The sequence below is a fragment of the Microcebus murinus genome, chromosome 10 (genome assembly GCF_040939455.1).
Source record: "Microcebus murinus isolate Inina chromosome 10, M.murinus_Inina_mat1.0, whole genome shotgun sequence".
Classification (NCBI taxonomy): Eukaryota; Metazoa; Chordata; class Mammalia; order Primates; family Cheirogaleidae; genus Microcebus; species Microcebus murinus.
In genome coordinates this window covers 101406011-101423555 of record NC_134113.1, presented here as the reverse complement: position 1 = coordinate 101423555, position 17545 = coordinate 101406011, and the positions used below count along the sequence as shown (strand labels likewise).

Here is a 17545-nt window from a genome sequence, read left to right as displayed (position 1 = left end):
TCCCTATATAGTATTTAGTTTCCACTGGTACATTTTAAAAAGATGTAGCAGATTCACAGTAGCCTCAACATCTTCCATAGGTTCTTGGAAACTGACTTTAACGAAATGATGTATAACAAAGCCAATTTCTTTTAATCAACCTTATAACAAATGACATCATTTGAGGACCTGCTGTACATCGTTTTTGCTTAAAGTTGCAATTTCCAAAAACGTATCAACTACATTAAATGAGGACTTACTGTATTTTAAAGTGTTGAATTTTACAATATGCCAAAAAATATACCTTTTGCAAACAATTTTATATATGGTGAAAACTTTTTTAAGTGTCAAAAGTGTTCAAGAAGACAGCTTTCCAGAATTCTTTCAGGGGGCACAAGAGCAAACTGCCACCCTAAGGAACCCAGCTGAGACTCCCTGCCCCGCCCCAGCCTCCCTCCGGGCGGCGTCTGCTCCAGCAGCCTCACCTTCAGCTGCACCCGCACGAACGCGCAGACCCCCACGTAGAACTTGCCGTTGTTGAGGTCGACAAAATCTAGCAGTGGGAAAGAGATCAGCTGACGAGGATGGGACTCGGCCTGACCCACGTCCCTCCGCTGCCAACCAGACACACCAGCCTACACCCTCGACACCAAGTACTCTCGTCACCAGTCAGACAGTGCCCGAGGAAGGGGGACAGCACTTGGCACTGCCAGGAAGCAGACTTACCCACGTTCTGCTGTGTGACCGAGTGTGCCCAGCCATTGTAGCCAAACATCTCGTTGGCGAGACTAATTACCTTGTGACCCTCAATATAACACACCTAGAAAAAAATTGTTTTTAAAGAAAAAGCTATGTTAAAATTCCCTGTCACACTTAAAACGTGAGTCAAAATTTACTTAGTTTATTCCTTACCTGCTTATTTGGCAAAACTGCCCTTAAACATTCTAGGAAAATTCTCAATGAATTTATTTCAAAGATCTTCTAGAGCAGCGGTCCCAGCCTCTTTGGCACGAGGGACGGGTTTCATGGAAAATTATTTTTCCACAGACAGGGGGAGGGGTGGGTATGGCAGAGCTCTGTGGCCCAGTCCCTAACAGGCCGTGGACCAGGTGTTGGGGACTGCAGTTCTAGAAGGATCCACTGAGAACTAGTGAACTAATGGTCTGTCCAAGGGGAGGAACTAGACTAAGAGGGGAAAGAACTATTCATCTAACAGTTTCCAAAACTCACAGATGCCAAAAAAGTATAAATCTCAAGGTTGACATATTTTTATGGAAGACCAAAAACATGCACAGAAGTTAAAATTACAAGCAAATGATGCATAATTATTATGTATTCATTATAAATTCTTAAAAATTATTTAATTCAAAAATAAAAAGAAGCAAATGGCAAAAGGGACATTTTTTTAAATGGTATAAAAACCCTAAGATGGCAGTTATCTAAGCCTCAAGATGATGCCTGGGCCCCTTCTGATGAGAATGAAGGCCAGACCCATGCCCACCCAGAGGCACGAGGAACCTCCACCTGCAGTGAACAAAGGCCTCCCGCATCCGTGAGACCCAGAGAGAGAGCTGGTGAGGTCACCTGAGCAGTTGCGCCACGTGGACACCAGCTCTCCAGGCACAGAGCTCTCCTACCTTCTGGCCTCCTCCAGCCACGCGGCTACTGATGTATTCCGGGCCCAGCCTCTGCCTCAGCGCACTCTGAATGGCCTGGTATTCCTCTGCCGTGTACTGGCACTGCAGTCCAGAAAGGAAAATCAATGGACGTTTCCACCATGCCTTACATCGCCACGTCTCCAACTTTTTGGTCTCAGGACCCTTTTATGCTCTTTTTTTTTTTTTTTCTTTGCCGGGGAGACTCTGTCTCCCTCTGTCACCAGACTAGAGAGCAGTGGCATCATCGTAGCTCACTGCAACCTCAAACTCCTGAGCTCAAGTGATCCTCCTGCCTCAGCCTCTCAGAGTGGTGGGACTACAGGCTCGTGCCACCATGCCCAGCTCTTTACACTCTTATTGAGGACCCCAAGAGATTTTATTTATCTTGGTTACATCCATGGTATTAGGAATTAAAACTGAGAACCCTTTAAGACACACACTGCATTGAGCATCAGAGCAATGATATCATCATGTTGTACAGTCTCTGGAAAGCTCCACCATTCACACTTGAGAGGCTGAGTGTGAAAAAGGCAAACACTATCTTAGCATTATTATGAAAATAACTTTGACCTCATGGATGCTGAAGGATCTTGTGATTCTCTAGGGATGTAAGAACCACATTTTGAGGACAACCACCTTAGCTATTGCTACATCCTTATAAAATTTTATAATTTTCTCAAGCCAGGCCAGACATGGTGACTCACACCTATAATCCCAGCATTTTGGGAGGCCGATGAGGGGTGATCACTTGAAGCCAGTAGTTCCAGATAAGCCTGGGCAACACTGTGAGATCCCTTCTCTATAAAAAAAATTTAAAACTTAGCCAGGCATGTTGGCACACACCTGTAGTCCTGGCTGAGGCAGGAGGATTGCCTGACCCCAGGAGTACAAGGCTGCAATGAACCATGATGACGACACTGTACCCTAGCCTGGGCAACAGAGTGAGACCCTGTCTCTAAAAAAAGAAGAAGAAGAAAAAAAGAGAAAACATGATAGGAAGTCTTGATTCCACTTGTCCTCTCCCAAGTTTTATACCTTCTTCTCCAATTCAACAATTTCCATCCCACACATATGGAACTATACTCCTACTTGCTGGCTTTGGTTTTGTTCCCTGGTCCCATTTAAATGAGGTAATTCTCACAAACGAATCTCTGGTATAGACAAAGATAGAGCAAGAAAAACTTTTCTTTTTTCTTTTTTTTTTTTTGAGACAGAATCTCGCTTTGTTGCCCAGGCTAGAGTGAGTGCCGTGGCGTCAGCCTAGCTCACAGCAACCTCAAACTCCTGGGCTCAAGCAATCCTCCTGCCTCAGCCTCCCGAGTAGCTGGGACTACAGGCACGAGCCACCATGCCTGGCTAATATTTTATACATATATTAGTTGGCTGATTAATTTCTTTCTATTCATAGTAGAGACGGGGTCTCGTTGTTGCTCAGGCTGGTTTTGAACTCCTGACCTCGAGCTATCCGCCTGCCTCGGCCTCCAGAGTACTAGGATTACAGGTGTGAGCCACCGCGCCCAGCCAAGAAAAACTTTTCTACACACAGAATGTCTCGACAAAGAACAGGACTCCGGTAACTTGGGATTCCCAAGAAAGAGGCCTGGCTGGCACAGACACAAGGATTCAAAGGGGATAGGGAGACTTGTCACATACAGTCTTTCTCTCATTTTGAATTCAATAGCATATGAATATGTTATCTATCCAAAAATAAATTTAAATCCAAATGTAACTCCCAGTACTATCAGTCTTTTGATGCTTAAGTTCTAAAATGCTGTCAGAGTTCACCAAAGACCACCAAAATATTGCATCTAAAGAAAATCCAGTCAATGACATGCTTGATGATGCTCTCCAGCTAATCTTGTTGTAACTTTTCTCACTCAACTTTGTCCTCTCCTGTGAAGGAACTACACGTTACCTGTCCGAAGCATAGCACAGGGCTGCCACCAACAGGACGGCGGTCACTGGCTCCGAAGATCGCTTCCTCAGCCCCAGACATGTCAATTCCACTTGGCCTCTGTATAAATGAAATTTTAAAAAAAGATTTCAAAGAAGGCCAATGGGAAAACACAAAAGCCTCTACTAAAAAGCACCCTTATGTAATATCCTATGAGTTACTTAATTCATGTAACTCTAAACACTACTTCAATCAAGCACGAAGTTCCTCAGTGGTCAGCCAGGATCTACCAAGCTGCCGAAAACCCTTTAGGGTCTGCTGATACTTTCTGTCAACATTTTTGCTATAGTGGTGGTGCTGTCAAAGGTGATGTTTACAATAAGAACATATTAGGTTTATAATTGAAAAATCAAGATTACAAAAATGTTCTTTATGGGAAAGCAGACAATCTACTTACTACAGGTAGAGCATCTCCAATCTAAAAATCCAAAGTCCAAAATGCTCCAGCATCAGAAATGTTTTGAGCACCGGCATGATGCCACAGGTGGAAAATTCCGTACCTGATCTCGTGTGGCGGCAGAGTGAAATTGCAGGCGCACGGCACGATCTGCTCAGCCTCCCAAGGGAAAAATACAGTTGCCTACAGGCTGTGTGTGTAAGGAGGGTGTGAAACATAAGTGAGTTTCGTGTTTAGATTTAGGTCTCATCCCCAAGATATCTCATTATGTATGTGCAAACCTTCCAAAATCTGAAGTCTAAAATACTTCTAGTCCCAAGCATTTCAAATAAAGGCCACTCAACCTACACTAGTTAAAAGGGTAACTTTTACCCTTTGTGTGAGGTGACGGGTATATTAATTAGCCTGATTGTGGTAATCATTTCACAATGTATATATATATGTATCAAATTATCACATTGTGCACCTTAAATATATACAATTTTTATTTGTCAGCCATACCTCAGTATAGCTGAGGGAGACAAAGAAAAATCAAGTGAGTCTGTTTTAAAGCGTAAAGAAACCCAACTTATTACCACCTACTACAACAGACAACATGGCTCTGCTCATTTTGGGGGCAAAAAAGAAATAGAAACCCCAATAACTGAGCTGCTCTTGAGGCGCTAACACACTAGTGGAGGGAGAAGACTGACGGGGATGGGAAGAGCCCAAACATTCAGGAAGGAGAGGCACAGCATCAAACCAGTCCGGCTCCTGAGCCAGCAGCATCAGCCTCACCCATGAACTGGTCAGAAATGCAAATTCTCAGGCCCCAGCCTCCACCCATGAGCCAGACCCTCTGGGGTGAGACCAGTGATCTGCGCCGTCAGAAGCCCGGGGGGTCTGAGAGCCCCACACCAGACTGCGACTGCGCAAACTCATAATCCACTAGAAAATACAATTACCTCAGAAAATCATCCTGCCTGCCCACCCCCAGAATACCCTACACCTGTCAACGAACAGCCTCAAAGTTGTGCCTCAGCAAATTTACATGTTACAATCTCTGGATTATTTGCTAACAGAAGCACGAATCCATGACTGTCAAGTGGTACAGTACCCCCACAGCATCACAGGAGTTCCCCCTGACCCCTGGCTTCATTTCCTTGCTTTCCACAGCTTCAACACCCCCGGTCAACCATGGTCTGAAAATCTTAAATGGAAGATTCCAGAAATAAATAATTAAGTTTTAAATTGTGTGCCATTCTGAGTAGCATGATGAAATCGCGTACCATCCCACTTCATCCCACCTGGAACATGCACCCTTTGTCCAGCATCTCCATGCTGTAGATGCCATTGCCCATTAGCCACTTAGTAGCCCTCTGGGCTGTGAGATTGAAAAACATAGTGTACATAGAGGGAGGCATCACTGAGGGTCTTAGGACACACCCCCAGGGGTCCTGCCAGGTAATGTAACTTCAAGTTCTAGACGTTTTGAACTCCGGTCACCTGCTAGACACTTGACCAAGGGGAATTCACATAATCTCTCTAAATGACATTTCTGCATCTAGAAAATGGAGGTAACAATAGTACCTGCACTTCCTAGGGCTGCTGTAAAGATGAAATGTGATACTTCATGAAAGAGCATAGTGAAAGAGCATAGAATAGTGCCTGGCGCACATTAAGTACTAACTAAATGTTATTGCTTATGTCATGTTAATTTTCTTACATAGATTACGATGAAAATGCAGAAAATCATTTAAATGATCATAAAACATTACAGTTCAGCTAAGATTGATAAATTAATTTATAATCTAGTACTAAAAAGTAGGATAGTGGCCTAAACTAGGTTAGTCAATTAATGTCTAAAATTGTTAAATCAACAAATTAAAAGCGACTGCCTCAGCCTCCCAAGTAGCTGGGACTACAGGCATGCACAACCATGCCCGGCTAATTTTTTTTTCTATATATATATATATTAGTTGGCCAATTAATTTATTTCTATTTATAGTAGAACCGGGGGTCTCGCTGTTGCTCAGGCTGGTTTCGAACTCCTGACCTCGAGCTATCCGCCCGCCTCGGCCTCCCAGAGTGCTAGGATTACAGGCGTGAGCGACCGCGCCCAGCCTGTAAACAATATTTTAAAAGATCCTTACAAATGTCTGTTACATGAAAAATAAAAAAAAAAATAAAAAAGAATAAAAGATCTAAGGCTGGGCGTGGTGGCTCACGCCTGTAATCCTAGCTCTCTGGGAGGACGAGGCAGGAGGACTGCTCGAGGTCAGGAGTTTGTAACCAGCCTGAGCAAGAGTGAGACCTTGTCTGTACTAAAAATAAATTAATTGGCCAACTAATATATATAGAAAAAATTAGCCGGGCATGGTGGCGCATGCCTGTAGTCCCAGCTACTTGGGAGGCTGAGGCAGGAGGATTGCTTGAGCCCAAGAGTGTGAGGTTGCTGTGAGCTAGGCTGACGCCACGGCACTCACTCTAGCCTGGGCAACAAAGCGAGACTCTGTCTCAAAAAAAAAAAAAAAAAAGATCTAACATTCATTGAAGAAAAGGACAATCTTGTCTTTGCCCATAAGGTAAGCATGAAATCTTTTTTTTTTTTTTTTTTTGCTCTTCTACTTTAAAAAAGATGCATACTGTTCTCCCTTTCCAAACCTGTCCACAACCATTTCCCATTATAAAATGAAAATACCTTTATTGTAGAAAGCTTTAAACATATATCAGAGAGTATGGGAGGACATAAAATCAGCTGGGTCCCACCACCAAGATACAGCTGTTATATTTTTATATACGTGATTGTGTTTGTATATGTGTGCACGCGTGTGCATATTTGTTAAACAAAGGTGGAATCCAAATGCAACAGGCATATCTTACGCAACACCTCATAGCTTCTTGGCTTTGCCTGTCCCTGAGGCCCTTGGCCACTTTTCCACCCCAGGTGTCACTGGGCTGACAAAATACACCTGGGTTCTCACCAACTACACCGCCCTCCCTTTCTGCTGGCACTGTCTGCTTAACCCTCCCACCTGGGCTTGCCTCTTGCCTCTGAGGTGCGACCCACCTGAGGCTCACACACGCACAACCTAGAAGCTTGGAGGAGTTAACATGAGACAAACCTTTCTCCAATGAGACGCAGAAGCTGAGGAGTACGTCCTGCTCCTTCCTTCCCTTGGATTGGCTGTCCTGGAATGCAGTACTTTACACGTCCTCCCGGGAGACAGCTTAGGAGATTGCTTGCAACTGGACTTATACCAAGGGGTGGCCAACTTGGAAGTACACCCTTGAACTTCCTTCTTAACCTTAAGACTTAACCTTCCTTCTCCCCTAACTCCCATTCCCTCACCTCTGCTTCTGAAATTGCACTTCCTGAAAAAAGGATTTTGCCTCAAGCTCTAGGTTCTGGGGTACCATGTATAGCAGACACTAGAGCTGCCCTGCCAGTTACCCCATCAGCTCTCACCACGGCACCACACCCTGGCCTGACTTCCAAGCGCCAACATCTGATCTCTCTCCCTGAGAGCCTTTGTTGCTACTCAGAGCCTATTTTGCACCTGCTCATGGCAAGTGGGAAGTGCCAGACAACTAATGTTCCCTGGGATCAGCTTTTACAGAGTGACTGACAGGAGCTAGCATTTAAACACCCCAGATTTCTTACCCCTTCTTTGGGGTGCCACCAAGCCATGAGCTCTACATTGGCTCCAAAGTTCCCCAGGGGAATTAGGTTTGGCTACCTAACCTTGGTGGCTGGCTGGATGACTCACACTCTGTTGACTGCCTGTCCTTTCCCGTCACGCTTTCCCTGTCCTCTACCAATTGTCCTAGGGTCATCTCCAAATAAACTACTTGCACTTGGGGGTAAAAAGTGGAGAGGGGCAAAAGATAACTTTACAATAGAGAAATCTGGCAGACACCACCTTAATCAAGTAATCACACTTAATGCCAACAATGACAGCCACATCACGTGCTTCCTGACTGACGCTCTGAGGTCACAGCGTCACTCAGGAGTATTCCCACCAATCGAATCCTGAGGAAATAAGTTCAAATCTGCAAGGCAATTGGCCTCTACTCTTCGAAAATGTCCAACATCTCAAAAAATAAACAGAAGGGCTTGTGAACTCTTCTATATTAAAGGAGACTAAAGAGATAAGACAACTAACTACACTGTGTGGTCCCTGATGAAATTTCAGATCAGGGGAAAAATCTATAAAGCTCTGGTGCCCAAGCCCGATCCATGGCCCAGCCCTGTACCACCGCCTGAGCCCCACCCACCCCAACCATGGAAAAATTGTCATCCATGAAACCAGTCCCTGCTGCCAAAAAGGTTGGGGACTGCTGCTATAAAGGACATTATTAAGACATAGGGAGAAATCTGATGAAGGACTAGATATAAGATGAGAGTATTGTATCAGTGTTAAACTTACTAAGTGTGGTACTTGTATCACAGTTAAGAGAATGACCTTAATACGAGATATATGATAAAGTACTGGAGTGAAGCACCATGTTTTCTGCAGCTTACTCTCAATCCGTTCAACTGATAAAGATTGTGTATGTGCACACACATGTGGGTAAAGAGAAGAAGAGAAACAGATAAAACAAAAGTGACAAACTTATGAATCTAGGCAAAGGATATGCAGGCATTGATGGGACAATTTTCCTGAAGGCTTCAAATCTTTCAAAATAAAATGTTAGGAAAGACTTCCTAGATAGCCAAGGTTTTGGCAGCTACATAAATTCAAACATCCTAACACATCCTCTGAAAACTATACAAACCAAAAAGAGGAACAAAGAAAACCACAAAACATTCCATATCTTCAACATAATTAGAAGACTGAAAATACTACAAGCTTCAAATTACCTGTAAGTATAAAAACAAACATCACTTTCTGGTGGAGATATTTTTCAAACTCTTATCCCAACTCTTTAAGGAGAGCAAGGTGGGATCCAGGTGGGAAGGGAAGCACATAGAAGAAAGAAGAAGATGAAAACACTCAGATGGAACTAAGTCACTCCCTGAAAAAGAAACCCCACATTAAGTATGAAAACCCTGACAAAGCTCTTGACAGATTGTGGGGGTGGGGGCAAGGAGGGCCTACATTTAAGCACACACAGAACTTGATGAGGCAGTCTTAGAAAGTTTCTGGGGAGAAGAGAACAAAAAGGAACAGAAAGGTATGCTTCAAAAACTGTGCTAGGCCGGGCGCGGTGGCTCACGCCTGTAATCCTAGCACTCTGGGAGGCCGAGGCGGGCGGATTGCTCAAGGTCAGGAGTTCGAAACCAGCCTGAGCAAGAGCGAGACCCCATCTCTACTATAAACAGAAAGAAATTAATTGGCCAACTAATATATATAGAAAAAATTAGCCGGGCATGGTGGCCCATGCCTGTAGTCCCAGCTACTCGGGAGGCTGAGGCAGGAGGATTGCTTGAGCCCAGGAGTTTGAGGTTGCTGTGAGCTAGGCTGACGCCATGGCACTCACTCTAGCCTGGGCAACAAAGCGAGACTCTGTCTCAAAAAAAAAAAAAAACTGTGCTATGGCCAGGCGCGGTGGCTCACACCTGTCATCCTAGCACTCTGGGAGGCCAAGGCGGGTGGATTGCTCGAGGTCAGGATTTCAAAACCAGCCTGAACAAAAGAAAAAAAAAAACTGTGCTGTGAAGGGCAAAAGAGGAGGCAATTTAGGTTCCTACTAGACAAAAGAAAACTTAAGTCAAAGGATATACAACCATCTCCCAAAAAAACTTTCTAGTAAAATTAGAAACCATACTTTATTACCCTTACAAAAACCAGGACCTCTCTTTAACAAGGAATCTCATAAATCATCCCAAACTGACAATCCTGTTCACGAAATAGACAATTAGAGATAAAAAAAAAAAAAAAAAAAATTGAAAATAATGAAAGAGGTGCAGGACCCTGTGGGATAATTTCAAAATGCCTAACATACATGTTATTGAAGTCCCAGAAGAAGAGGTGAAAGGAAATGGGACAGTTTTTTTGTTTTTTTTGAGACAGTGTCTCACTTTGTTGAAGGGGTAGAGTGCAGTGGCATCATCATAGCTCACGGCAACCTCAAACTTCTGGCCTCAAGTGATCCTTCCACCTCAGCCTCCCAGAGTGCTAGGATTACAGGTGTGAGTCACTGTGCCTGGACTGGGACAGAATATTTTTTAAAATAATGGCTCCAAATTACCCAAATTGGATGAGATAGATTTACAGATTTAAGAAGTTCCATAAACCTCAAGCTGGATAAATAAAAAGATAATTACACCTAGACATACCAGAGGCAAAGTGCTGAAAACCAAAGATAAGGAGAAAAATTCTGAAAGCAGCTAGACAAAAATGACACATTATATATAGAGTAATGAATGATACAAATTACAGCTCCATTTTATAATATAGGTAAAAAACATACCTAGGAATAAATTTAACAAAAGACATATAAGACTTCGACACTGAAAACAATAAAACCGTATAAAAAGAAGACCTAAATAAAAAGGGAGATGTGCCATGTTCACATATTTGAAGACGCAATACAGTTAAGATACCATTTCTTTCCAAATTGATGTATAGCTTCAATGCAATTCCAATCATAATCCCACCAGACTTGTCTATAGAAACTGGTAAACTGATTCTAATATTTATATGGAAATGCAGAGGATCTAGAATATCCAAATCAATCTTGAAAAACAACAACAAGATTGGAGGGCTTACACTACATGACTCCAAGACTTATCATAAAACCATGGGAATTAAAATAATGTGGTACTGGCCAGGTGCAGTGGCTCACACCTGTACTCCTAGCACTCTGGGAGGCCAAGGCGGGCGGATTGCTCGAGGTGAGGAGTTCGAAACCAGCCTGAGCAAGAGCGAGACCCCATCTCTACTATAAATAGAAAGAAATTAATTGGCCAACTAATATATATAGAAAATATTAGCCAGGTGCAGTGGCTCACACCTGTAATCCTAACACTCTGGGAAGACGAGGTGGGTGGACCACTCAAGGTCAGGAGTTCAAGACCAGCCTGAGCAAGAGCGAGACCCCGTCTCTACTAAAAATAGAAAGAAATTATCTAGACAACTAAAATATATAGAGAGAGAAAAATCAGCCAGGCATGGTGGCACATGCCTGTAGTCCCAGCTACTCAGGAGGCTGAGGCAGAAGGATTGCTTGAGCCCAGGAGTTTGAGGTTGCTGTGAGCTAGGCTGATGCCACGGCACTCACTCTAGCCTGGGCAACAAAGCGAGACTCTGTCTCAAAAAAAAAAAAAGATTTAATATTGAGTTATACCTCACACCATTCACAAAACCTAGAGATAGATCATAGGCCTAAACATAAAACTAAAACTATAAAACTTCTAGAAGAAAATATAAAATATTACCTGCATAACTCAGAGGTAGCCAAGATTTGTTATAAGTCAGAAAGCAATCACTATAAAAGAAAAATATGATAAATTGACTACATCAAAATTGTCTATTCATCAGACAAGTTTAAGAAAATGAATAGGCAACCACAAAGGACTGATACCCAGGATATAAAAAGGATACAGAAAGAACTCCTACAATTCAATAATAAAAAGACAACCCAATTTATAGTGGACAAAAGATTTGAGGAGGCGCTTCACAAAGGAAGACATGTCAGTGAGTCCAGGAAAAAGTGCTCAGCATCATTAGTAAACGGGCTAAATTGAAACCGTAATGACATATCACTATGTACCCCCAGAATGACTAAAAATAAAAACACTGACAACACCAGAAGTTGGCAAGGCAACTGGAACTCTCATACACTGTTCGCAGGAAACAGGCTGATAAAACCAATTAGCTACTAACACATGCTGCTAACACATGCTACCCGTCATGAAAAAGGAAGGACTCTAAAGACTGGCCTCCACAGGGCCAGAAAGTGGAGCAGCAGAGGATGAAACCCAGGCCTTGAACCTTACTGATTCTTAATATATCTCTAATATCAGTCCTTCATCAGATAGGTGTCTGTGCTTGCCTCTTCATTTTCTTAGAGTTGTCTATGATAAGAAGTTTAAATTTTTGATTTTTGATGTAATCAAATTTATTTTTTTTTTTTTTAGTGGTTATTGTTTTCTGAATTCTGTCCAAGAAACCTCTGTGTACCTCCAGGTCATAAAGATATTTTTCTATATTTTCCTCTAGAAGCTTTCTAGTTTTCTAATTTGGGGAAATAAGTCTGATGATTTCTTTAGAAAATAAACATACATCTGTCATATGAACCCAGAATTCTTCTGATAGGCATTTTCCCAGGAGAAATAAAAACACAACCAAAAAAGACTTATAGTGGGTAGGAGGGAAAGAGCTTGGACTAAGACAGTGGCTAAAAGCAATAAATGAATGAATCTGAGATATTATGAAGGTAAACAAGACTGACAAAAATGCTTTTATTTTCCTCAATTTCCTTATCACCTAAAAGCATTTCTAATTATATGTGGAGGGAGGAAGAAAGGAGTCAGAGGAAATGAGGCATGTTAAATCAGGTACATTTTCCTCTTTCATATTATCACTTCTCATCCTTTTTTTTTCAACCTCAAACTCCTGGGCTCAAGCGATCCTCCTGCCTCAGCCTCACGAGTAGCTGGGACTACAGGCATGCACCACCATGCCCGGCTAATTTTTTCTATCTATATTAGTTGGCCAATTAATTTCTTTCTATTTATAGTAGAGATGGGGCCTCGCTCTTGCTCAGGCTGGTTTCGAACTCCTCACCTCGAGCAATCTGCCCGCCTTGGCCTCCCAGTGTGCTAGGATTACAGGCGTGAGTCACCGCACCCGGCCTACCTCTTCTCATCCTTTTTTTTTTTAAGAGACAGGGACTTACTCTGTCACCCAGGCTGGAATGGAGTACAGTGATGCAATCATAGCTCACTATGACCTTGAACTCCTGGGCTGCCTCAAGTGATCCTCCCACCTCAGCCTCCCAAATAGCTGGGACTATGGGTATGCGCCACCACGCCTAATTTTTTTTTTTATTTTTAGAAATGAGGTCTCTTTACATTGCCCAGGCTGGTCTCAAACTCCTGGCCTCAAGCGATCCTCCCACCTTGGCCTTTAAGTGCTGGGATTACAGGCATAAGCCACTGCACCTGACCCTCTCTTCTCATCTTTATTTATTTATATTTATTTATTTATTTTTGAGACAGAGTCTCACTTTGTTGCCCAGGCTACAGTGAGTGCCATGGCGTCAGCCTAGCTCACAGCAACCTCAAACTCCTGGGATCAAGTGATCCTCCTGCCTCAGCCTCCCGAGTAGCTGGGACTACAGGCATGCGCCACCATGCCCGGCTAATCTTTTTCTATACATATTAGTTGGCCAATTAATTTTTTTCTATTTATAGTAGAGACGGGGTCTCGATCTTGCTCAGGTTGGTTTCGAACTCCTGAGCTCAAACAATCCACCCGCCTCGGCCTCCCAGAGAGCTAGGATTACAGGCGTGAGCCACCAAGCCCGGCCTCATCTTTATTAAAGACAGAACAGGGCATGATCACCAAGGGTTTTGTGAGCCACTCTAAAAAGCTTGAAACTTTTATTTTGTAAGCTATGTGAAAGTACTGTAAAATTTTAAGCTGAGAATAAGATTGTATTTCTGCCTCAGAAAGCTCTTTGTTGACGCTTAATAACTGAGGGAGCGATCATTTAGGAGTCTACATTACAACAACTCAGATGGGAAATGATAAAGACTTAACTAAGGCAATGGAAACACAGAGAAAGAACGGACTCTGGATATGTATTACAGGGGGCAGATTTGACAAGACCCAGTGATGGGCAATATTCTGATTGTGAAGATCAAGAATAGCTGGATGGGCTGGGTGCAGTGGCTCAGGCCTGTAATCCTAGCACTCTGGGAGGCCAAGGTGGACGGATTGCTCAAGGTCAGGAGTTTGAAACCAGCTTGAGCAAGAGTGAGACGCTGTCTCTACTATAAATAGAAACAAATTAATTGGCCAACTAACATATACAGAAAAAATTAGCCAGGCATGGTGGCGCATGCCTGTAGTCCCAGCTACTCGTGAGGCTGAGGCAGGAGGATCGCTTGAGCCCAGGAGATTGAGGTTGCTGTGAGCTAGGCTGACGCCATGGCACTCACTCTAGCCTGGGCAACAGAGTGAGACTCTGTCTCAAAAAAAAAAAAAAAAAGAATAGCTGGATGAGCAGGATTAAACAGCAAGTTTCTTTTTTTTTTTTTTTTTTTTTTTTTTTTGAGACAGAGTCTCACTTTGTTGTCCAGGCTAGAGTGAGTGCCGTGGCGTCATCCTAGCTCACAGCAACCTCAAACTCCTGGGCTCAAGCGATCCTCCTGCCTCAGCCTCCCAAGTAGCTGGGACTACAGGCATGTGCCACCATGCCCGGCTAGCAAGTTTCTTTTATTTTCATTTCTGTACATATTGCTGTAATGTTTGTGATACTTTAAAAATATTTTTAGCCACAGAGTAGGAAAAAATATTTTCAAGTTAAAAGAAATCTCAATATGTCATTTCTCTTTAAAACCTTATGCATCTCACCACATTCTAAAAAGAATTAATCCTGTGCTCCCATAACATTTTAGACATACTTCAAAGCATGTATCACACTATGATCACTTCTCAGCTGCACTACCACAATCAGCCATTTGAGAACAGAAAGGCTGTACACTAATCACTGAATTCCGAGCGTTTAACATAGTCCCCACCCAGCACATAGCATGAAGGGAATTTTAGCCTTATTTTTTTAATAGCTTCTCTCTACTTCAGAACTGCCAGTACAATACTAAAAATAAATGACTTGAGTGAAAAATATGTTAAAAGCTGCAGAGATTGAAAAATATCCACACTATCTTTTCTGCCCCTGAAAATCGGTTATACAGTCAATTCTCATTATTAATGGCAGTTATGTTCTATAAAGTCACCATGATGGACACTGAATTAGCAAGTACTGGACCATTGCTCCTAGGGGAAATACAGGGCCATACAACAGGTCAATACCTAACCTGTTTTATGTGTGCCCCATTTAAAGATATCTTACTTAATATATATTGTTGATTCATTAACACTTAACTCACAGCTGACAGAACGCCTGAACAAAGCTTCTGCAGCTTATCTTTGTGAGGCACGTCACTGCCTTCTCACATTTAGGAACGCTAGACAGCACTTCAGCACTATGCTTGGAGGCCATTTTAAATACCAAAATCTCTAACAAAGAACACAAAAATATGAAAAACATGGCACTAAGTATTCAGCCAAAAGGAGGCTTATGAACAATTTGAGAGCTGAAACAAGGTGGTAACGCATAGTCAAATGGGAACTCATACATTGGGAAACTCAAGGAGCCAGGATTTGGGGGTTACAAATAAATTTCAGGCCGGGAGTGGTGGCTCATGCCTGTAATCCTAGCACTCTAGGAGGCTGAGACAGGCAGATTGCTCGAGGTCAGGAGTTCAAAACTAGCCTGAGCAAGACCCCATCTCTACTAAAAATAGAAAGAAATTAATTGACCAACTAAAAATATATATACAAAAAATTAGCTGTGCATGGTGGTGCATGCCTGTAGTCCCAGCTACTCGGGAGGCTGAGGTAGGAGGATTGCTTGAGCCCAGGAGATTGAGGTTGCTGTGAGCAAGGATGATGCCACAGCATTCACTCTAGCCTGGGCAACAAAGTGAGACTCTGTCTCAAAAAATAAATAAATAAAAAATAAAAAAAATAAATTTCAGCAAGTAGGCAAATTTGCAAGTACAGAGTCCATGAATAATGAGGACTGACTGTAGTTTTTTTTTTTTAGGTGAAAATCTCTAAAAGTTAGGTGAATTACATTTTTCATACACTCATCTCCAACTACACTCAGTTTTTATTATAACAGGTCTTGGCATACATTACAAAACAACAGTAACTCATAGTTTCTGCCTCCCTGAGATCTTCACACAAACATTTGTCTGTTACCACTACAATTAACGGTACTGTTCGGTAGGTGCTGAACTGAGAATAAAAGACTTTAGAAAAGACAAACTCTCCTAAAAGATACCAGACCTGAGGCCACTGAAATACCTGAGGTAATCCCTGAGTCAAATGCTGGTTTCTAAGAACTTGGTTTTCAAATGTTTGTGCCTCATATTGCAAGTTCCGTGGAGGAATAGACCTCAAAAGGTCTGGAAAGCCATCAATGTCCATCAACTAATGGAGAAATAAAATGTGGTATAACCATACAATTCAGTCATTTTAAAAAATGAAGTTTTGTTACTTGCTACAACATGGATGGACGAACCTTGAAAACATTACACGAAGTGAAATAAGCCAGACACAAAAGGACAGATATTGTACGACTCTACTTATATGAAATAAGTTCGGTTCCGAGAACAGTAAATCTCAGAAAAGAAAGAAGTAAACTAGTGGTGCTGGGTGTAGGGGAAAATAACGGGTGTCTGCTAATGGGTTTCAGGGTTTGAAGGTGATGAAATATTGACGAAAATGTCCTGTAACTAGCTAATGGTGGCGGATGCACAAACTCATGAATACATTGAAAACCACTGGTCATACACTTTAAAAGAGTGAATTTAATTGTGTATTATCTCCCAATTTTTTTCAAAACAAGGTGTAGAAAAGCTGAATATGTGGCTAAACTGGGCGTTAAATTCCTTTTAAATTTATCATTCCTTCCCAACCACACCCACAATTTCCAACCCACGGAGCCACCCACAGGAGCTTCAGCCTGTCGCCGCCGCCCACAAACGGCGCGCAGCCCGGCGCCGCCTTCCCCCGCGAGCCGGGCGCGCCGCCAGCCGCCCCCGGAAGCCCCGCCCGACCCCCGCGCCGCTCGGGCTCCGGGCGCAACACCTCCAAGCCCAGACCTGCAGGAAAAGCTCAGCTGCCGCCCAAATCTAGACTCAAATCTGAGCTGTCCCGCGCTCCAACACCCCCGGCCCAGCCACCCCAACGGGGACCCGTCCTCCCCGCCCACTTACGCGCCTCAGGCAGCGCGCGGTGCACGCAAGGAGCGAGCTCGATCAGAGCTTTGAAAACGCGCAAGGGGGCTTAGCTAGAGACCGCGCAGGGGCGACTGGGAAAGAAACGCAAGGGGCCCTGGGAAGAAGGTCCTAACCCACAGCACTAATTTGAAGGTGTGGGGGAGGGCAGGAGGTGGAGCCGTAAATCAAGTCGAAAAGCAAGAAGAGCCGCAAAGCAATCGGAAGCCGTAAAGCAAGCTGGACGGGCGAAGCGGACTTCCAAGTTCTGAGCCGCTTTCTCCGCCCCTTGTGCAGCCAACTTCCCTACCCTGCGCCTCGGTCTGTGGCCGCCCGGGGCTTCGCTGCCCCGCAGCGGCCCTGGCTGGCTCTCTTTGGGCCACAGCTTCAACTAAAGCCTCTGGGGCCCAATGCTCTCGCGGCATCCTACGCATGCCCAGTACCCTGTTAGGATCCCGGGCAGGACTCACCCGATAGCCACCCACGAACACTTGGGATAGTGCGGGGAGCGGAGGATAATGCTTATAAATCTTAGTAAGAACGGTTACGAGAGCCCTTCATAGATTGCACCGAGGCAGTGTGGACACATGTTCACGAAGCCCCCTCTTCCACTACTG

General features: G+C 43.5%; 1 protein-coding gene across 6 annotated transcripts in view; it reads right to left on the bottom strand.

Moving 5' to 3' along the window:
- The window catches only part of RAD52 (RAD52 DNA repair protein), a 35343-nt gene extending 18321 nt beyond the window's left edge, over window positions 1-17022 (bottom strand). Inside the window, exons 1-6 of one of the 6 annotated variants that reach the window (XM_076007820.1) lie at window positions 16929-17022; window positions 4092-4178; window positions 3553-3651; window positions 1617-1718; window positions 706-799; window positions 465-532 (exon numbers count right to left, since the gene is read on the bottom strand). In XM_076007820.1, coding sequence (XP_075863935.1) covers window positions 465-532; window positions 706-799; window positions 1617-1718; window positions 3553-3633 — 345 coding nt within the window. In that variant the 5' untranslated portion in view covers window positions 3634-3651; window positions 4092-4178; window positions 16929-17022. Of the gene's footprint in view, window positions 1-464; window positions 533-705; window positions 800-1616; window positions 1719-3552; window positions 3652-4091; window positions 4179-7092; window positions 9444-16928 lie in introns of those variants that run through there. The other 5 variants (XM_076007821.1, XM_076007822.1, XM_076007823.1 and 2 more) reach the window with 5 other exon arrangements.
- Window positions 17023-17545: the final 523 nt, after the last annotated feature.